Source organism: Equus asinus, chromosome 7, assembly GCF_041296235.1.
Source record: "Equus asinus isolate D_3611 breed Donkey chromosome 7, EquAss-T2T_v2, whole genome shotgun sequence".
In the NCBI taxonomy this organism is placed as follows: domain Eukaryota; kingdom Metazoa; phylum Chordata; class Mammalia; order Perissodactyla; family Equidae; genus Equus; species Equus asinus.
In genome coordinates, this window is record NC_091796.1 from 105220479 (window position 1) to 105242665 (window position 22187).

The following is a 22187-nucleotide window of genomic DNA, read 5'->3' on the forward strand; positions in this document are numbered from 1 at the left end:
TGCCTTCATTTTTTCCGTGTCAGCCAGTTTTTAAAAGTACCTTTATGGAGGTACAATTGACGTAGAATAAGCTGCACATCTTTGAAGTGCACAGTTTGATTAGTTTTGACATACATGTGCATCCATGAAACCATCCCCACCCTCAAGATAAGTAATGGATCTCTCACCTTTGCGTTTGTGCCCCTTCATAATCCCTTCCTCCTGCCCCCATGACACGCTTGTCTTCAGGCAGCCAGTGATCTGTTCCCTGTCATTATAAATTAGTTTCCATTTTCTAGAATTTTTGTGTAAATATATAATATGGTGTCTGCTCTTTTTTTTGCCTGGCTTTTTGTCCCGTTCAGCATAATGATTTTGAGATGGATCCACGTTGTTGTGTGTATCAATAATAGTCCGTTCCTTCATAGTGCTAAGTAGTATTCCATTGTGAGGATATACAGGCATGGGCCGCATAACATCTCGGTCAACGACGGACGGCATATACCCCAGTGTCCCATGAGATCAGTCCCAGACAGCCAGGGGTGTGCCAGGCTGTACCATCCAGGTTTGTGTAAGTACACTCTGCAATCACACAACGACAGGATCAACTAACAACACGTTTCTCAGAATGTATCTGTGTCATTAAATGACCCATGACTGTACCACAGTTTATCTAATTACCTGTTGATGGCCACTGGATTGTTTCCAGTCTCTGGTTTTTACAAATAGAGTTACTGCGAACATTCACGTATAAGCCTCTGTGTGGACACATGTATTCATTTCTTTGGGTGTTATGGACTGAATTGTGTTTCCCTAAAATTTATATGTTGAAGCCTTAACCCCTCATGTGACTATATTTGGAGAGAGGGCCTTTAAAGAGGTCATGAAGGTTAAATGAGGTGATAAGGGTGAAGCCGTAATCCAGTAGGACTGGAGTCCTTAGAAGAGGAAGAGACAGCAGAGCTGCCGAGAGAAAAGGCCCTGTGGGGGCACAACAAGAAGCCAGTGTCTTCAGCCCAAGGAGAGAGGCCTCTCCAGACACCAGCCTTGCTAACGCCTTGATCTTAGACTTCCAGCTTGCAGAACTGTGAGAAAGTAAGTGTCTGTTGTTTGAGCCGCGCAGCCTGTGGAGCTGTGTTTTGGCAGCGTGGGCTGACTCAGAAGCTGGATAAATACCGAAGGTTGGAATGTCTGGGTCGTATGCTGGTATATGTTTGACTTTTAAAGAAACAGCCAGTTTCCCAAATGGTTGCACTATTTTACACCCCCAGCAACACTGTGTGAGGGTTCCATTGCTCTCTATCTTAGCCAACATTTGGTATGATCCATCTTTTAAATTCTAGTCATTCTAAAATGTGCGTAGTGTGGTTTTAATTTGCGTTTTTCCTTAATGACTAACAATGTTGAACATCTTTTCATGAGCTTATTTGCCATCTGTATATTTTTTAATAAAGTGTCAGTTCAAATTTTTTGCCCATTTTTTTAATCAGTTTTTTTGGTACTACTGAGTTTTGAGAGTTCTTTATATATTTTGGATGTAAGACGTGTATCACATATGTGATTTGCAAATGCTTCTTCCCAGTCTATGGGTTGTATTTTCATTCTCACAATAGTTTTTTTTGGGGAGCAGATTTAAAAAATTTTGATGAAGTCTAATTTATCAACGTTTTTCTTTTCTGGATCATGCTGTTGGTGTCATATCTAAGCAAGCTTTGCATAACCCTAGGCCACAGATTTGCTCATATGTTACTTCCAGAAGTTTTATAGTTTTGGGCTTTCTGTTAGTCTGTGGTCTGTTTTGTATTAATTTTTGTATATGGTGCAAGGTGTGGATGGAAGCTCATGGTTTTGCATATGGATATTCAATATTCTTGCAACATTAGTTGAGAGCAATATCTGTGCCTTTAGACTTCCGTGGAAAATCAGTGGACTAAGTATGTGTTGGTCTGTTTTTGTGCTTGCTCTTCTGTTCCATTGCTTTCTTTGTGTTCTTTCTTTACACCAATATCCTATTTTTTTCATGATTGTAATCTTAGAATGAGTCTTGAGATCAGGTAGTGTAAGCCTTCCAACTGTTTTCTTTTTCAAGATTGTTCTGACTGTTCTAGGTTCTTTGCATTTGCATTTCAATTTTACAATCACTTTGTCAATTTCTACGAAGAAGCCTGCTTGAACTTCGAATGACGGTGCATTTAGTCTCCAGGCCAATTCGAGGGAGAATTGAATTCTTGACAATTTTGAGTCTTCCAGTCCACGAGCATAGTGCACTTCTCCATGTGTTTAAAGCTTCTTTAATTTCTCTTACCTATGTTTTGTACTTTTCACTGTACAACTCCTTCACATTTTCTGTTAGATTTATTTCTAAGTATTTCTATTTTTTATGCTATTCCAAGTAGTATTTTTAAATTTTGATTTCTGATTATCCATTGTTAGTGTATAGAAATACAGTGGATAGTTGTACATTTACCTTGAATTTTGCAAGTCTGCTAAGCTCGTTTGTTCTGGTTGCGTCTTTGTAGATTCTGTGATTTTCTGCAAAGATGATCAGGTTGTCTGTGAATAAAGACAGCGTTACCTCTTCTTGCCCAATCTGGATGCCGTATTTCCCGCCTCCCTCCTACCTTATTGCACCGGCTCACACCTCTAGAACAGCGTTGACTAGATGCGGTGCGAGTGGACGTCCTGGCCTTGTTCCCAATCTTAGAGGGAAAGTATTCATTCTTTTTCACAGTTATGTATGCTGTCAGCTGTAGTTTTTTTGTAGATGCCCCTTTCAGTTTGAGGACATTCCTTTTTATTCCTTGTTTGTTGAGAGTTTTTATCATGAATTAATGTTGGATTTTGTCAAATACCTTTCTCACATCTGTTGAAGGGATGATACAGATTTTCTCTTTTATTCTGTTAATATGGTGAATTTTGTCAATAGATTTTCAAATATTAAAACAACCTTGCATTCCTGGGATAAATCCCATTGATCATGATATGTTATCTTTATATAATTTGGGGTTCTATTAGCTAAAATGTGTTAAGAATTTTTCTATGTATGTTCATGAGGGGTATTGATCTGTACTTTGTCTGGTTTTGGTATCAAGAGTAATTCTGGCCTCATAGAATGACTTGGGAAATGTTCCTTTCTCTTCAATTTTCTAGAAGAGTTTGTGTATAATTGATATTATTTCTTTCATAAATTTTTTTCTTTTAGGAAGATTAGCCCTGAGCTAACATCTGCTGCCAATCCTGCTCTTTTTGCTGAGGAAGACTGGCTCTGAGCTAACAACATCCATGCCCATCTTCCTCTACTTTATATGTGGGATGCCTGCCACAGCATGGCTTTTGCCAAGCGGTGCCATGTCTGCACCCGGGATCCGAACCAGCGAACCCTGGGCCGCTGAGAAGCGGAACATATGAACTTAACCGCTGCACCACTGGGCCGGTCCCTCTTTCATAAATTTTTGCTAGAACTGGCTAGTGAAGCTATCTTGCCTTGAAATTTTTTTTGTGGGAATATTTGAAACCTCAAATAAAATTTATTTAGTAAATATAGGATTATTCCAGTTTTCTTTTTCTCTTCCTGTGACCTTTGGTAGTTGGTATCCTTCAAGAATTTATCCATTTCATCAAAGTTATCTTAATTTTTTGGCATAAAGTTTTTCATAATTTTATTATTTTTTATTTCTGTAAAATCTGTAGTGATGTCACCTCATTTCTGTGATTCCTGATATTGGTATTTGTGTCTTTTCTCTTTTTCCTTTGATCTGTCTGGCTAGAGGTTTATTAATTTTGTTAATCTTTTCAAAGGACCAGATTTTGGTTTTTCTCTATTTTCTTTTTAAAAATTAACGATTTCTTATCTTAACTATTTCTTTCTGCTTAAACCTTGGGTTTAATTTGATCTTCTTTTTCTAGTTTCTTAAAGTGGAGGTTGAGGTCATTGTTTGAGATTTTTATTTTTGCTGTGATACACGCTCAGTGCTGTTAATTTCCCTCCAGGTTTTGCAGCTGCATCACACAACTGTTGGTATGTTATTTTTCGTCTTCATTCAACTACCTTTTTGGTTTCTTTGTGATCTGTGGATTATTAAGGAGTGTGCTGTTGAGGTTCCAAATAACGGGGAGTTTTCCATATCTGTTATTGATTTCTAATTTAACTCCATTGTGGTCACAAAATATGCATTGTGTGTTCGAATCTTTTTAAATTTATTGAGACTTGTTTGCTGTCCTAGAATGTGGTCTCTCTTGGTAAATGTTCTACGTGCACTTGAAACGAATGTGTATCCTGTCGTTGCGGCCGCTTTTCTATAAACGTCAATTAGATCAAGTTGGTTGATCGTGTTATTCAAGTTTTCTGTATCCTTTCTGATATTTGTATCTATTTGTTCTATTAAGAACGTCTGGTTGAAATTTGTGACTATAGGAGTGGATTTGTCTTATTTACTTTTTAAGTTCTGTTGGTTTTCCTTCATTTATTTTGAAACTCTGTTATTAGATGCATAAACATTTAGGATTATTGTTATGTTCTCATGAATTGATTCTCTTATCATTGTGAAAAGACCCGGTTTATCCCTGATAGTACTTTTTACTCTGAAATCTACCTTGTCTGTTATTAACACAGGTGTGCCTGGTTTGTTTTGATTACTGTTAGCATGGTAAGCATGGTATATCTTTTTCCATCTTTTTACTTTAAACTATTTGTGTCTTTATATTTAAAACATGTTTCTTGTAGGTAGCATTTAGTTGGGTATTGATCTTTTATTTTAATTCTGTTGAACAATCTTTTCCCTTGAGCTGGTGTGTTTATCCTGTTTGAATTTAATGTAATTGTTGACATGGTTGGGTTGAAATCTCCTATCTTGCTGGTGTTTTTCGTTTGTTCCATCTGTTCTTTTCCCCCCTTTTTTGCTCCTCCCCCTTCTCTTGGATTAATTTAGTATTTTTTATGATTTTACCTTATCTCCTTTGTTGCTTTATTATCTGTGGCTTTGTGTTGTGGTTTGTTTTTAGTAGTTGCTTTAGAGGATATAGCGCACATCTTTATCTTATCAGTCTACTTTCAAGGCATATGATGTCTTTTCTGTGTCATATAAGAACCTTACAACAACATGCACATTTTCAGTTTGTCCCCTCAGGGTCTTTGTGCTGATGCTGGCATATATTTTACTTCTACATATGTTACGATCTCCACGATACGTTATTATTTTTGTTAGAAATAGCAAATTACTTTTAAAATGTTTTAGTAATAAAGAAGTATTTTATGTTTCCCTACATATTTACTATTATCATTGCTTTTCATTCTTTTGTGTAGGTTCAGGTCTGGTATAATTTTCTGTCTGCCTTAAGGACTTAGAATTTTTGTTTTCTGGAGTCACGCATATCTCAAAGAACTTAATCGGAGAAAAATGGTCTTTCGGTTTACTCCGTTATGTACCATTTCTGTTGGTCTTCCTTTCTTCCCGAAGTGCCAGGTTTTCATCTGCTATTATTTCTCTTCAACCTGAAGAACTTCCTTTACTGCTTGTTTCAGAGTGAGCAGGTCTGTTGATGACAAATTCACTTCGTTTTTTCCGTCTGTCGAGGTCTTCATTTTCACCTTCCTTCCTGGAGGATGTTTTTCTGTGCAGTGTTTTGGCTGACACGCCTTTCTGTCACCATGTTCCGCTGTCTTCTGGCCTCCATAGTTTCTGATGAGAGATCCATAGGTGTTCACCAACGCTTCATTTTTTCCTCCTGGGTGCTGTCAAGATTTTTCCTCTGAGGTTTTCAGCACTTTGATCATGATGATAGGGACTTGGTTTTCTTTTATTTTATCCTCTTTTTGGCTTGCTGAACCTCTTGACTCTGTAAATTTATATTTTTCACCAAATTTGGGCACTTTCAGTTAATATTGCTTCAAATATATATATATATATTTTCTACACTGCTCTCTTTTCCCTCTCCTTCAAGAACTCCGTTGACAAAAATATTTAACCTTCTGGTATTATCCCACAGGTCCCTAAAGCTTTGTTCAGTTTTCCATCAGCTTGCATTGTTTCTATTGATCTGTATTCAAGTTCGCTGAGTCTTTCTTTTGTCACTTTCATTTTGTTGTTGGGCTTATCTCATGATTTTCTTTTATTTTAGATTTCTTCAGTTCTAAAATTTCTATTTAAAAGAAGACATAATTTCTATTTCTCTATTAAGATGATCTATCTATTCATTTCAAGAGTGTTTATCTTTAACTGAGAATTATTATAATAGCTGTTTATTTTATTTTAATTTATTTATTTAATTTATTTTTTTGTGAGGAAGATTCGTCATGAGCTAACATCTGTGCCACTCTCCCTCCACTTTGTATGTGGGACGCATCCACAGCATGGCTGATGAGTGGAGAAGGTCCACACTCAGGATGCGAATCTGTGAATCCCAGGCCACCGAAGCGGAACACATGGAACTTTAAGCACTCGGCCACGGGGCTGGCCCTATAATAGCTGTTTAAATGTGTCTGATACTTCAAACATCTGGGTCATTTCAGGGTGGCATCTGTTGTATCTCTTTTCTTGTGGTGACTGTGTGCGTCTTCCTGGTTCTTCACTTGTCGACTAATTTTGGAATGTATCCTGCACGTTTTGAATATTCTGTTGTAAGATCCGGGGTCCCGTTAAAATCTTGTGGGGAATGATGATTTGTCTTAACAGGCAACCAGCCCTGTTAGATTCAGATTACAAGTTCTTTCTCTCCTTCTGTGGACAATGTTTCTATTTTCAGTTCTGTGTTCAAAGCCTTCGTGATGCAGAGGCACTGAGAGGTGTGTTTCTGGCTTGAGCAGTGGGTACACAGCCCTCCATCTCTCGAACCTTCAGTGGTGCCTCATGGATTCTGCTCCGTGTGTGTAGCTTTGGGAGTGTCCTCGGATGCATGTCACTTTATACAGAGGATTAGCGGACTCCTTCCTCAGCCCTCTCCTCTGTGGAATTCCTCCCACACTGCCGGGCCCCCCAGGGCTCCTGCCCTGCTTCTTCTGCCCAGGGGTAGAGTTCTCTCAGAGGGTTAGCCTCTGCCTTGCCACACAGTGTCCACAAATGGGATCTCTTTCAGGACAAAGTGGCCAGAGAAAATAGGAAAAAACAGCTTGGATTTCGCCCTTCCTGTTTTGACAATACAGACCCCTTCCCCCAGTCCTTCTAGTCAGATTCTTCCCCTCTGGGCTTCAGGTACGTGCGCTGCATGGCAGAGCAGTGCAGTTCTGCTCTCGGGGCTGGCCCTGGGGCAGGGCCGGCAGAGCTGGAAGATTTCTCACTAACTACTGCCTGGCTTACAGGGGCCCATTTTCTCATTCCTTTGGCCAGAATGATGGATTTATTTCAGAATCTTTTCTCTCCATGCCCACTGTGTAATTCCTGAATTGTCAGCCTGTGGGTCAACATTGGGAGTTAAAAGGCAAACAAAAAAACAAACCCCAAAACCAAAAACCCCCATAACTAGAAACCCCACCAACCTAGAACCTCACCCGCCATACTGGTCCTTCTTCAAATTTTGACTTCTCTCCCCAACCCCCCAGCTAATGTTTACTTTTCAGAGTCTTCAGCTAGTTGCTTCTTGAAGTTTGCCCAGAGCTTTTAGTTGTAATTTGTGGGACAGAGTGAGAGGCCACAGTGGGTTTACTTCATTTTAGGTTAAAACTAGATTTTGTTAATTTTTAGAATTCAGTCTTTTTTTTCTCTCTAGTTTGTTTTGAGTAATTTCAATTGCTATGTCTTCTAATTCATTAATGTTTTCTTTTGTAATGTCTCATCTGATGTTAATCCCATGTCATGTACTCTCATGTCAATGTTGGGCATTTCATCTCTGGAAGTGCATTGGGGTCTCATCCGTCCTCCGTGTCTCTCCTTACCTAGGTAAATGTCCCCTCTACCTTCTTAAACAAATGCTCTTAGTTAGAATAACTCTTGTCATGCCCTGGCCTGTCATCTGTGTCACTTCTGGGTTTGGAGACCAGAATCTGGGTGATGCAGTTAGTCCTTGTTTCCAGGCTCTTTCTGTGGACAGACCTAGGAGATGTTTTTGTTGTTAAGAAAAAATACATTGTTGTTTATACTGATTTTTCCAATTCAAATTTAGGATTACAGAATTTTTATTTAACTTCTTTGTTTTATATATTTTGATCTCTTATATACTGAAGATTTTTATTTCTATCTGCCGTAACATGATTTTTTTTTTGGTATATATTGACACGAGCAACATAATGACTGAAAACAATTTGAGATTTCTCACAGTTCTTTTGTCCACAATGTATATCCAATTAGGATCTACAGTCAAATCACTGTTTTTCTGCTCATAGTGTATATTCAACTAAGAATCTACCATTAAATTACTGAGCTTTAGGGGCCGGCCTGGTGGCACAGCAGTTAAGTGTGCACGTTCCACTTCTCGGCGGGCAGGGGTTTGCTGGTTCGGATCCCAGGTGTGGACATGGCACCGCTTGACACACCATGCTGTGGTAGGCGTCCCACTTATAAAGTAGAGGAAGATGGGCACAGATGTGAGCTCAGGGCCAGTCTTCCTCAGCAAAAAGAGGAGGACTGGCGGTAGTTAGCTCAGGGCTAATCTTCCTCAAAGAAAAAAATTACTGAGCTTTAATGTCTCTTAAAATAAATCTTATTTGTGTGGTTAAGCTACCAGCTCAATACATGCTTAGTTTCCTTTGCTTAATTTTGCTTTCACATTTTAGAGACTGCTTTTTAAGGTTTTTTTTTTGCATAATGTTATAAAATACGCACATGTTTCTAGGGAAGAGATTGGAAAACTACAGCCCGTGGGCCCAACCTGGCCTACAGCCTGTTTTTGTGCGGCCCCTGAGTAAGAATGGTTTTATGTTTTTAAAAGACTGTTAACATACGCATGTGCATGTGCACACGGAAGAATGTGCAGCAGTGACTACGTGTGGCCCACAAACCCTGGAACATTTCCTGTCTGGCCCTTCACAGAAATCCTCCAAGTTCTGCCTCCAGCCCTGTCTCCTCCCTCTGTGCTCTCCCTTCCTCCAATGGCAGTCTTATTTATTTACTTATTTCGTTTCTGGTTTATCTTTCTGCTGCTTTTAAATATAAGCACACATAGACATATATTCATATCACCTCTTCTATTTCCTTGGCACGCTTTTTTTCTCCCACCCTGCTTTTTTCATTGAACAGAATATGCTGGAGCTCACCCCAGAGCGGGCAGGGAGATAGCCTCCTTCTTTTTTTTTTGCTGAGGAAGAGTGGCGCTGAGCTAACATCCGTGCCCATCTTCTTCTACTTTATATGTGGGACACCTGCTACAGCATGGCTTGTTAAGTGGTGCCTTGTCCGGGATCTGAACCGGCGAACCCTGGGCCACCGAAGCAGAATGTGCGAACTTAACTGCCACACCACGGGGCCAGCCCCAGGCCTCGTTCTTTTTCACAGCTACATACCCTTTCAGAGTGTGCACGTGCTGAAGTTCCTTTAACTGGTCCCTTCTTGATGTACATTTGGGTTATTTCCAGTTTTTTATTTTTCCAGGTAGTGCCACTTTCAGTGGTGGTGTACTTAGATTGTTTTGGGATTTTTCCAGTCTCACTTTGGGATCAGTTCCTACAAGTGGGGTTGCTGGGTCCTGCATTCTGCTGGATGACAGGCAGATGGTATTTACTCAGTGTTACCCAGAGTCTCTCTCCAGGGACGGAACCACTCTCCTTCCTGTGAGCTGTGTGTACTGTAACTAGTGCCCCACAGCCACCTAACGGAGTGTGCTGTCCAACTTGGGGATTTTGCTAATTTGATAGGTAAGAAATGGTATCTCTGTGTAATTTAAATTTGTGTTCCTTTTGTCATGAGCAAGATCAGAGAACCAATTACATTTCCTTTTTCATGAACTCTCTCTTCACTTCTCTTGCCCATTTTTCTGTAGAGCTCTTGGTCTTTTTCGTATAGTTTTAGAAACTCTATATTAGGGATGGTAACCTTTTCCTCTAATATAAGTGCAAATATATCTCCCATTTGCCTTCTTTACTTTCCTTATTTATTTACTTGGTTTTTATGCCATGCAATAGTTTTTAGAATTATTGTTATTATTTTCACACAGTCAGGTTTACCTGTCTTTTCTCTTGTTGCTCGTAGCCTTGGAATTGTAGCTGGGAAAGCTTCCTCCAGTCCCACGTTGTAGAAAAATCCAATCATGTTTTCTTTTTTTTAATGTACATTCTGATCTTTTTTGAATTTATCAACAGAGCACTTTTGGAGGATGCTGTGCCATGTGATTGGCTACTTGCGTGAACTTTACCATAGAAAGGGGCCCCCCACTCACCCCCCAGTTGGCTTCCTGCAGAGAGTCCTCGCATCTTCGTATTTGAAGAGGCCAATATGATTACTTCCGGGGAGAAGGAATTGAAATCTGGGGAGAAAGGGCATGTCCGAGGACCCATAGCTCCATCCTGGGGACTCCAGCTCTGGCTGGCCTATGAAGAGAAGGTGTCTGAGCACCTGCTGTGTGTCGGCCGCTCGGCCGGGCACATCTCCTTCGCTGGCTCCCAAGCCGTAGTCCGTTATTATCCTGACCTTACAGGTGTGGAGACTGAAGCACAGAGAGGCCACTTGCTTGCCCAGGGCCCTGCAGACAGTAATGGGCCGTCAGGCTCAGAGACCAGGTGTCTGCCTGAGAGCCCGAGCCCTCCCACTGGGGAGGGAGAGGCCCCGCCAGCCTCTGGACGTCCAGCCACCGTGTGGCATTGAGCACGATGTGGCATTGAGAACTGCCTCTCTGCGCTTCCCGCCACCCCTCCGTGGTCTTCCTGCCACCCCGCCGTGGTCTCGCACCTCCTTGGCAGATGAGGTTTCCTTGGTCTCCATGTCCAGGGCCACAGGAGGTCCCGTGGGTGAATGTCCCCTCCCAGTGGCTCCCTGCTACAGCCGTCGGCAGCAGCTCCAAGGCACAAACACCCTCAGCTGCAAGTGCCTGGATGTGGCTGGGGGCCAGAGGCCTCGAGGTCACTACTTTTCAAGTTGTCATTTTGTTCATGCATCCATTTGTTTATCCAGCCGTTAATTCAGCACGCCTTCCTGGTACCTGCAGTGTGCAGACCCAGTGCTGGCCAAGGGTGACCCAGAAATGTGCCAGACGTCTGTCCCCAGGTGCTCGCAGTCCTGTGGGGGAGGCAGGTGGCCGAGGCAGGTGGCTGAGGGCACAGCCAGAGCGGTGTCTCCCCTCTCCTTTCCTTCAGGTCAGGGCGCAGAGGCCTGGCAGAGGCTGGGTGGGGGAGCTGCTGCACCCCGGTCCTCCTCCTTCTGAGGTCCAGCAGTGCTCAGAGGCGCAGGGGCTTGCTTGTTGTCCAGTCCAAGCTCTTCGTGGTGGTGACTCAACACCCAGGCCCGGAGAGGGAAGGGACTCCCCCGGGCACACAGTAAAGTCAGCAGCCAGGCCAGGACTGGGCCCTCGCCCACACCCCCGCCCCGCGTGCTTTGGAAGTGGCAGGGCCCCAAGGAAGGAAAGCTGTGCCTTCAGATGACTCACAAGCAGCCCAGTTACCCGGGTTTGTCTGGCGGGCCGAGCCTTTGGCAGGTTTTAGGGACATCAGGTGATTTTCGTCATACCTGGATGTGTCATGATCGCGTTGTCTGCTCTCCCAAAGCCGTAGACCTTCGGCCAAGGATCTGCTCACCCGACAGAGGCCTCGGCTGCCAGAAGAGTCTGGGCGAGGCTCCCTTCCGGATTCAGCTAGTTAGGCCCGCGTAGCGCCGTCCCCCGCCCCTGGGATGGGACACGCCAGCTGTCGGGGTAATTAAGTTTGCCATAAAACCCACCAGTTAGACACACAAACGGCTCCTCTGCTCTTTCCTGGCCCGAGCAGTTGTGAAGGCAAGTAAATCACGCTCGGCGGCGATCACTTCAAAGGTCAGCCTTCCACTTAGAGCCGCGTTATTGGCAGGGATCGCCCATAACACGGCTTGTTTCCCCGCCATTCGATTTTATGACGCCCTAATGAGTTGGGCCATTTCCATCCATCCTCAGGAAACGTATAGCACAACAGCTTTCGTGCTCCTGGAGAAGTTTGTCTTGGGGGGCAGGTGGTGTGTGGGTGGGGCATACAGGGAGCTGTGCCCCGAACCCCCGGCCCTTTGCTTCTCTCTGGGCCTTCTGCCGCCCCCTGGGAGAAGCTGCCTCCACAGTGGTCATGAGATAATTTGTGTGAAACCCCTGGCCAGTGGCTGGCACTTCACGGGCACTCACTGAGTGGCAGGGAGGGACCCCCTCCTCCTCCATCCTCTCCTGGGTCAGGCACTTCCTGAACCCCCTTGGGGACCGAGGTGCTGCTGCTGGAGAAGGGCCGTCGTGCAGAGGCCTGCACCTGCTCACACTCCTGTGGGGAGCACGGAAGTGCCCGGCACATGTGGGCGCCCACCAATGGCCATTCTTTACAGGCTGTTAGAGCTCCAGGGCTGCGGTGGGCCCCTCACCACCGGGGAGGAGAGGCACCTCGGTACACAGGCCACATCCAGGGACACGAGGTGGCCGGACTACTCCTCTCTTGGCATTTGCTGTCTCCGACGTCTCTGATTCCCTGCTCCGCACCTGAACTTGGGGATGGAGAGGGCTTCAGGAATGGGGGAAGGAAGGCCGTCAGGCTCCTCGTGGCCCAGGTGAATGGGGGTCTGGGGGGCTGGAGGGGAGTGTGGTTCAAGCGAGGGGAGACTGAAATGATGCTGGGGCTGGGAGGTGGGGGTGGGTCTGAGCCATGAAGAGACTGCTCCAGAGCCATGATGGTGGGGCGCTGTTCCCTCCCCTCCCCGCCTCGCCACCAAAATGGATTCCAGACGCCGTCTTGGGATGGCGCTGCTCTGCTGAGCAGATGCTGGGGACTGTGATGGTGTGCCACGCCGCGTCCCAGGCCCTCGACCGCTGCCCCAGCCCCCACCTGGGCAGGCTGGAGCATCTTGTCAGCAGCACAGCCTCCATGCCCCTCATGGCTGGGGGCAGGGAGCTTTCCTCTCGGTCCACACTCTGTGAGACTCAGCACTACGCTGGGAGGGCAGAGTGGGCATGTGGAATCCTGGCGCCCGGAGGGAGGGAGGCAGGCAGCCCCACGCGCCCTGGGGAGCAGCTACCTAGGCTGGCCGGGGAGGGGTAGCCCGTCTCCCTGCCCTGTGTTCGGAGGCCTGTGGCCTTCCCTCTCTTTCTGCCCCTGGACCACTCCTCCGGCTTCAGGGGGCCCTGCTGGAAATTGCTCTAGCTGGGGGCTGCTTCTGAAGAGGCTCAGAGAAGAGCAGTCGTTTGTTGCCTACCTCCCTCAGGAATTTGTCCCCACGTTTAGTGAGGCAGGAATTGGCCAGCAGGAGACTGGCACGTGGACCCCAGGGACGCAGCTGGGGCAGGAAGAGGCTCCACCACAGCCTGGCTGTGTGACTTTCAGCAAATCCCTGCATCTCTCTGAGGCTCAGTGTTCCTCATCTGGAGAATGGGTCCCCACATACCACCCATCTAAGTTGGATTTATGGAGTGCTTCATTTAATGTGAACTTGACTTATATACATTTGAAAGAGGATGATAGAAAACATGTCTGCAACATTTGGAAGGTTGTGACCTCCAGTTTTTAAAAAATTTGTTAAGACAGCTCATTTCACAGGTGACAGGCTGAGGTCCCAGAGAACCGTGCTTGTGCTCTGGCCACATGGTGGCGCCCTGGGAGCTGGTAAGCAGGCTGGCCGGGCGCTGGGCCCTGCCTGCTGTTGCTCGATATTGCAGTTCAAAGTCGTGTTGTCCGTGAGTTTGTTTTTTTATATGTATTTTGGAGATTAACCCCTTGTCAGATGTATGATTTGCAAATACCTTCTCCCAGTTGGTGGGTTGTCTTTTCGTTTTGTTCCTGGTTTCCTTTGCCTTGCAGAAGCTCTTTAGTCTGATGTAGTCCCATTTGTTTATTTTTTCTTCCGTTTCCCTTGCCCGAGGAGACATGGTGTTCAAAAAGATCCTTCGAAGACCGATGTTAAAGAGTGTACTACTGGGGGCTGGCTCCATGGCCGAGTGATTAAGTTCACGTGCTCCGCTGCAGCGGCCCAGGGTTCGGATCCTGGGTGCAGACATGGCACCACTCGTCAGGCCACGTTGAGGCGGCGTCCCACAACCCACAACTAGAAGTACCTGCAACTAAGATATACAACTATGTACGGGGGGGTGTTTGGGAGATAAAGCAGAAAAAAAAAAAAGATTAGCAACAGTTGTTAGCCCAGGTGCCAATCTTTAAAAAAAAAAAAAAAAAAGAGTGGACTGCCTATATTTTCTTCTAGGAGTTTTATTGTTTCAGGTCTTACATTCAAGTCTTTGATCCATTTTGAGTTAAGTTTTGTGTATGGCGTGAGATAATGGTCCACTTTCATTCTTTTGCACGTGGCTGTCCAGTTTTCCCAACACCATTTATCAAAGAGACTGTCTTTTCTCCATTGTATGTTCTTGGCACCTTTGTCAAAGATTAGCTGTCCGTAGATGTGTGGTTTTGTTTCTGGGCTTTCAGTTCTGTTCCGTTGATCTGTGTGCCTATTTGTCTGCCAGGACCATGCGGTTTTGATCACTATAGCTTTATAGTACATTTTGAAGTCAGAGATTGTGATGCCTCCAGCTTTGTTCTTTTTTCTCAGGGTTGCTTTGGCTGTTTGAGGTCTTTTCTTCTTCCACATAAATGTTAGGATTCTTCGTTCTATTTCCGTGAAGAATGTCATTGGGATTCTGATTGGGATTGCGCTGAATCTGTAGATTGCTTTAGGTAATATGGATGTTTTGACATATTTATTTTTCCAACCCATGAGCATGGAATCTCTTTCCATGAGTTTGTTAAGTGGAGATACTTGTTAGTCCTGGCCCTGGGACCCCCCCCTACCCAAACCAGTTGTTTTAGAATGGAAGGTGAGTGTGATAAAATGCTCTAAAGAGCGCGGAACAACCGCTTGATACTTAATCATGTTACTTTATGAGACAGGAAGCAATGGAATATTGGCAGTGATGCTAAGAAATAAAAAGTGTCTTTAAAGCTGACCTACGTGCTGTGGTTCTGGCTTTATGGTCTCCAAGAACACCTGCTCCCTGTGATAGGATTACTGCTCCAGGGACAATAGGCTGGGACTTTATGAGCTGTGAATTATATGAGGTCTTCAGAAGCAAGACCCTCTTCACAAAGTATGGCCACAGTATTGATAGGCATCCCTGAGACCCTTTGCCTGCTCTTGACTAGCTGTGGGCCCTTCCCAAAGCTCACTTTCATGGTCACCAGCTGCTCTCTTGGGGACCAGGCTGACTTCGGGGATCATCACGCTGCCCTGGGCCCCCGCGCTGGTGGATGTGGGGTGGGTGGGGCGGGGGAGGACTCTTCATAGGGAGCTATCAGGCGAGGCTGTGGGAGGTATCACAGAGCAGGTCCCCAGGGAGACAGACATTTGCCTGGCGGGGAGGGAGGGCCCCAAGTTCTCCCTGCCCCGTGCCCCAGCTCCACAGCTCAGGCTGCTCAGCCTGGGGGTGCGTTGCCCAGCACAGTCCTCGTTAAACTCTCCTGCCCTCTGGGTGCTCGGCAGCCCTCCCTGTGGGTGCCTGCCCCGAACTCCTGGGGCCCACCAGCATGACAGGTGTCCACTCTTGCAGGTGGTGAGAAGCTACAAGGCAACCATCCAGCAGACCTTGGACATCCTCTTCCTCCAGGAGGGCTCCGAGTTTCTGAGCAGCACAGATGCTTCGAGCCGGGACTCCGCCGACCGCACCATTATCGCCTGGGATTTCCGGAGCTCCGCCAAAATCTCCAACCAGATTTTCCATGTGAGACAGCCTGTTTGGCATTGCTTTCAGGTTCAGCCCCGGATATGTCCGCGTAGCCCTCGGCTATCTGGGTCCCAGGTCACTTCCTGCGGGAGATGGTTCAGCAGGCAGGCTCTGGGGAGAAGATTGTCTGCCTGAAACCTTGAGGTGGGGGAAGGCAAAGCGTAGGGCCAGGCCTGCCCAGAGAACCTCCCACAGGCTCCCAGATCACAGCCACTCCCTAACTGTCCTCCTGCTCGTCTGCCCAGCGCAGCCACCTCAGGGTTAGGGTCTGGAGGGGGAGGCCAGTCCAGATTGACAGGAAGATGGCTGCACAACCCAAGACACCCCTCCCCTCTGTGCCACGCTAGCCAGCTGGCGGGTTTCTGCCCTCCCTTGCCCAGTGGCTTTGCCTGGGCTGTGGCTCCGGAGTTCCAGCAGGGACTCCGAAGTTAGACCACCTGCATTACAATCCTGGACTCACCACTGACACGCTGGGGGCCCTGGGCCCATTGCTTAGCCTCTTTGAGTCTCATTTTCCTCTTAGAAAATTAGGATAATAATATTACTTGCCTCATAGAACGGTTTTGAGAATTAAAAGAGATAATGCTTATACAAAAAGGGTCTAGCACAGTGCCAGGCACAGAGTGCTCCGTGAATGCCTTTCCTGTCATCACCTCTGTCATCATCACCACTGTCATCACCACCACCATCACCACCATCATCATCACCTCCATTATTTTCAGCATTGCTATCACTACCACCACCGCCATCATCATTTTCACCATCACCACCCCATCACCATTACCGCCACCGCACCACCATCACCACCGCTCTTATCACCACCATCACCAGCACTGCTATCATATCGCCACCATCATTTTCAGAATCACCATCACTACCGCCACCCTCCTCACCACCATCGTTCATGATCACCGTCACTAGCACGAGCACCGTCATCGCCATCACCATCCCCGTCACTACCATCGTCATCTTTTAAGATTTCCAATCAGCCATGGCTATTCTCTCCCACCCGCAATGTAAAACTATCTGTCAGGTGTACATATACAGCTTCTCCCGCTCCCTGCTTTCCCCTTGTTCTCAGCGGGTTCAAAGTGATCCTGCGCCAACCTGCCTCTGGACCTTCACTTCAGGGTTCTAGTGCAACTGCCTGGGAAGGCCAGGCCCCTGGAGGGGCGCAGGAGCGTGTCTGGCCACCAGGGCGTCCTGCCACCACAGCCCCTGCAGAGACCAGGGCAAGCGAGCGAGGTGGAGGAAGGCGTGGCGCGCCCGAGCCGGCGGCCCTCCTGGATCACAGCTCCTCACTCGCTGTGCGGGGAGGAGGTGCTCTGCCGGGCAGTGTCCCTCTGGGGAGCTCCTCACGGGGCCACCGTGGCCTCCATGCTTCCAATGGGCACATTCGTCTGCTGCCGTGGTTCCCGCTGCTCCCCACGCTGCCCTCTGCATTGGGGCTCATTTAGCGAGTGTGGCTTAAGGACGATACTTAGAACATGGGAGCACAGGTGCAGGTGAGAGGGGTTGGGGCTCTGTGTGACCGAGCCTATCAGACGGGGAGATTTCCCTGCCTGTGTTTTGAGCACTTTATTCAGGCATTCATCTTCTCCCGTGGCCGTTCACCGCCTCCCTTGCTGTGTGTTTTGCTATGTGGGACCCTGGGCTGGGCTGGGGCTGCCCCAAGGGCTCACGGTGGAGGTGGGGATGTGGGCGTGCGGATTCATTTTCTATTGCTCTGTAACAAGTGGCTGCACACTTGGTGGCTTAAACCAACAGAAATTTATCCTCTCACAGTCTGGAGGCCAGAAGTTTGTGGTCAGTGTCACTGGCTGAAATCAATGCGTTGGCAGGCTGTGCTCCCTCTGGAGGCTCCGGCGGAGTCTGTCTCTTGCTCCTTCCAGCTTCTGGTGGCTGCTGGGGATTCTCGGCTTGTGGCTGCATCACTCTAGTCTTCACACCGACATCCTCCCGCCACTCCCTGCTCCTTCACAGCCCCCTCCTGAGTGTCTGCTCTCCCCCGCCCCCCTTTTATAAGGATACCTGCGAGTGCACCTAGGGCAGCAATGCAGGAGAATCTCCCCGTCTCAAGATCCTTAATTTAATTATATCTACCTTCTTGATCTTTGGAGGGGCCATATAGGGTCCCAGGTTCCCAGGGACAGGGGACATTCACAGGTCCCAGGAGTTAGGACATGGATATACTTGGGGGGACATTTTTCAGTCCACCACAAGGGCCGTGACCAAGGAGTGCAGGAGGCCTCTAGAAACTGGAAAAGACAAGGGGACGGATTCCCCGCAGGGCCCCGAGAAGGAGCCAGCTCCACTGGCACCTGGTTCCATCCCAGTGAGACGCACTTCAGTCTCTGCCCCCAGAACTGTGAGCTAACCATTGTGCGTTGTTTTAAGTCACTAAGAATTGTGGCAGTCTGTTGCAGCAGCCGTAGGAAACTCATACAGACCCCTCGGCTGAGGTCCGGGAGGAGGGCTCGACGCCCCGAGCAGAGTGCTGGGTGGCGTGTCTGCCGGCCCACCGGGAGCCTTCTCCATCCTCTTTGTGGCCCTGTTTCCCAGGAGAGATACACCTGCCCCAGCCTCACCTTGCACCCGCGGGAGCCTGTGTTCCTGGCGCAGACCAATGGCAACTACCTGGCCCTCTTCTCCGCCGTGTGGCCCTACCGGATGAGCAGAAGGCGGCGCTACGAAGGGCACAAGGTACCCTGTCCCTGTCCCCCAGCTGGAAAGCTGAGCTCTGGCCCCAGAGCCTCCTGCTGGACAATGCCAGCAATGGACTTGGGGCCCAGAGTGTGCGGGCCCTCTGTCCAGGCAGATTCTGTTTCCTGTTTCCCAGTTGACCATATGCTCTGTGGCCTGGTGTCCACTCAAGGCCCTGGGCCACACCTGGCCCTACCCCAGGCCCCAGCCGCTGGTGGGAAAAATTTTCCCTCACTGGTTGGCTCATACGGACAGGTCGGAGTGATGGGGGGAATGGCAGGACAGAACGGGGGTGGGGGCCATTTCTACGTCAATCCCCTTTCCCCACTGAGGCCTGCCTCACTGGGACAGAGGGGCCCTGGGGACTCAGTGACCATCAGCGAGGCCGGACACCGACAGCCATGCTGGTGCTGTTCCATCGTCATCCCGCTAAACTAGCCTTGTGCACCAGGGTCCACACCGGGACCCCAGCCTCACGGGAGGAGCTCAGGCTTTGGCTTGGGGCTGCTGGGTGTGAAGCCAGCTCTGCTCCCTGCCTGCTCTGGGCCTCAGCCTGCTCCTCTGTAGGGTGGGCGTAATAACGCCCTCACAGGGACAGGCTGGAGGAAGAGGTGGGACTGCGTGGGGGCCGCTGTGGCCTGCTCACCCTCGGTGTCGCCCTCTGCAGGTGGAAGGCTACTCGGTGGGCTGCGAGTGTTCCCCGGACGGGGACCTGCTGGTGACGGGCAGCGCTGACGGCCGGGCCCTGCTGTACAGCTTCCGCACTGCCAGCCGAGCGCGGATACTGCCCGGGCATGCCCAGGCCTGTGTCGGCACCACCTTCCACCCTGTGCTGCCCTCCGTCCTCGCCACCTGCTCGTGGGAGGGCGATGTTAAGATCTGGCACTGAGCCTCCGAGTGTGGAACCTTCCAGACGCCAGCAGGGTCCCAGGCTCCCCTTCTTCTGTGGGGTGGGTTGTGTAAGCACTGAGGTTGGCTTCGAGGTTGGCTGCCTCCACCCCCCTGTAAGCCTCAGTTTCCTCATCTGTAAAATGGGGGCAAAGTCCGTTTGTCTCAGGGTCATGAGGACCACATTAGTGAAGGCACCTGGCAGGTTGCTGGTGACGCTCAATAAATGTGAGTGTTTTGCTATTTCTTAGGTTATTTCAGCGGCAGATACGTTTTGGCAGCTTCGTCTTGCAGGCCCACAGGAGCTCTGACACAAAGAGGATGGTGGGGGCTTGAGATGGGGTCAGCCTGGCTCTGCTGGGCCTGATGAGGGAGTGCCCAGGGCAGATGGAGGCTCTGGGGAACTGTGGGTCTGAGGTCTGCCCTCAGGAGCTCCGTGCTGGAGCATGGCAGGCCCTGCTGCTCACAGGGCGCAGGCCCCTCGAGCTGTGCACACACAGCGTGGCCAGCTGGGCCCCTGGGTCTGCCCAAGCCCTGGGCCCTCTAGGCTCCCTCTTGCCCACTGCCTGTTGGTGTGCATGCTGCCCACGCGAGTGTGTCTGCCCTGGGTGAAGCAGCAATGTGGAGGAGCAAAGGGCCCTTGAGGAGTTGCAAGGAGCTGGGCTGGGAAGACCCAGCTCCCCGGGGATCTGGGCAGGCCAATGAGGACTAACCCCGCCAGGGCCATAAGTGAGCAGCTGCCCCCACGAGCCCAGGGATCCACTGCCGTGAGCACATGGTCCCAAGTGACCCCTCACCCCCGCCTCTTGAAGGGTGAAGAGAAATGCGCTCCCCAGGCCCGTGCAGGATGCAGGGTCCCAGTGAGTGCTGGGAGCTCAAGGTGGGATCCCCTTCACTTTTTAGGCTCAAGAATGGCTGATTTGGTGAAAATAAAGATAATCACATCCCGTGCCCAGTGGGTCTGGTCCCCAGCAGAAGTGGAGGCCCCCACAGGGGCTGCCCTGGCCTGAGCAGGGCGGAGGCTGCGTGCGTCCTTCAGCACCTGGTGCGGCCATGGATGTTCCCGGTGCCCTCACACAGCTGTCCTGCCGGGCCTCGCTCACGCTCTCACCTGCACCGCAGGTGACTTCCCCGGCTCTGAGGGGCAGCTCTGTGACCTGTGAAGCCCACCCTGGGTCACTTCTGGGTGAAGCCTTCCCAGATGATGGCTCCCCATACTGTGCGCCAATCGCACTGCTGCCCCCTCTGCTGGGCCTCCCCCGCCCCCTCCCTCCCTCATTCGGGGCTCTGCGCAGACGGTGGGCCTCAGGGAGGCCTCTTCCCACCTCCCGGCAAGCTCAGTCTCCTCCCCCAGGGCGCTCGGCTCCCCGGATGCTGTTGATGCTGGCGCCGCCCAGCCCCACACGCACAGTGGGTGTGAGCCTCACAGGGCTGCAGTGCCCGCTCTGTGCCTGGCCCCTGGCGCACAGTGGGCCTTCTGTGAACAACTGCAGGTGTGGCCTGCCGACAGGACGCGGGCTTTGGGATCAGACAGACGTCTACTTAAACCCTGCCATCGCCTGTCGTCACCGTGTGGCGGCAGCCAGTGCTGAGCTGCCCAGTGGCTCGGTTTCCCTTCTGTAAAGTGAGAACCACCAGTAGCCAGCTTGCGGGGATTCCTGAGGCTGGACCCGTGCAGCTGTGGCAGGGCCTGGATGCAGCCGGCGCTCAGGCAGCGGCAGCTGGCAGTATGAATAATAATGTTAATGCTAGTCAGTCCAGTCGCTCGATGGAGGAGTCCAGCCAGTTTAGGCCGGAGGGCGCAGTCCGGCTCCGTTCTCAGCCCTTGGGCCGAGGGTTGGCGGGGCCTCTCCCGTCCTCCCTGTGCATCAGCCTCGACCAGGTTCAGTCTCACGGCAGGAGCCCCCCCCGAGGGTGGCCTCCCTCCTCCATTCCCCGTTGACAAGTCTCAGGGAAGGACCCTGACTGGCTGGCTTCTGTCACACGTCACCCCAGACCAGGGTCCTTGGCCAGGCACAGCTCCCCTGTAGAGCTGGAGGGGAGGGTGATGGGCCCCCTGTGTTCTCAGGACAGTGTGTCTCCCCAGGTCCGGCCTGGACAGGCCCTCAGCACACATTTGTGGGGTGAATGAGTGACATGTGGATGAACTGCGACACGCCGGGAGGGGAGGGAGGGGACTGGCCTTCCCAGGGCGCCTGTCGTTGGCCTTTCCTGCCCCCGCCTTGCCTGCAGCCCCTGGTGCTGGAGTCCAGACGTCCTGCTTTCCAGCCCAGCCTGAAGCGGGCGGTCGTCTGCCTGGCCTGCTGGGGGGCATCTCCTGAGTGAGCTCTCACGGCAGGGTGTGCTGCGTGCTTTCCCCACCAGGATGTGTTAACATCATCGCTCGCTTAGTGAGCGTCGCTTATAGATCATCTCAGTCAGGCTCTGGGGTGTGGCCATGGGATGACCTCCCCATCCACAGGGCTGCCCGGCCCCCCTCCTGTGCTGAGCCCACCCCCTGGCTGCCTGCCACCGTGGGATTTGGAGCCAGGAGACCGGCTCGGGTCCCAGGCCCATCATCCGCTTGCATCCGGCCTCTGCACGTGCTTTGCTTCTCTGAGCCTCAGTTTCCTCATCTGTAAAGTGGGGACAAGCCGGGGAGATAATGCAGAGGAAGGGCTTCATAGACCAGTACCTTCCCACCCCACGGGGCAAACACCACCTAAACCTCTGTCCTTGAAGTCCGTTTCTTTCCCACACGGGTGCCCTTGACCCAACCAAAGCTCTGATCCTCGTGGAGCCAGGGGGTGTCCAGGGCGCCCCAGAACCACAGCCTCTGTTTCTTA

General features: G+C 49.7%; 1 protein-coding gene across 5 annotated transcripts in view; it reads left to right on the forward strand.

Moving 5' to 3' along the window:
- WDR25 (WD repeat domain 25) overlaps positions 1–20307 on the forward strand; it is a 138362-nt gene extending 118055 nt beyond the window's left edge. For 4 of the 5 annotated variants that reach the window (XM_044774323.2, XM_044774324.2, XM_014854559.3 and 1 more), the window contains exons 5-7: positions 15598–15768; positions 18334–18474; positions 19142–20307. In XM_044774323.2, the coding sequence (XP_044630258.1) occupies positions 15598–15768; positions 18334–18474; positions 19142–19363 (534 nt within the window). In that variant the 3' untranslated portion in view covers positions 19364–20307. The remainder of the gene's footprint in view (positions 1–15597; positions 15769–18333; positions 18475–19141) is intronic. The other variant, XM_070514328.1, reaches the window with a different exon arrangement.
- The last annotated feature ends 1880 nt before the right edge of the window (positions 20308–22187 follow it).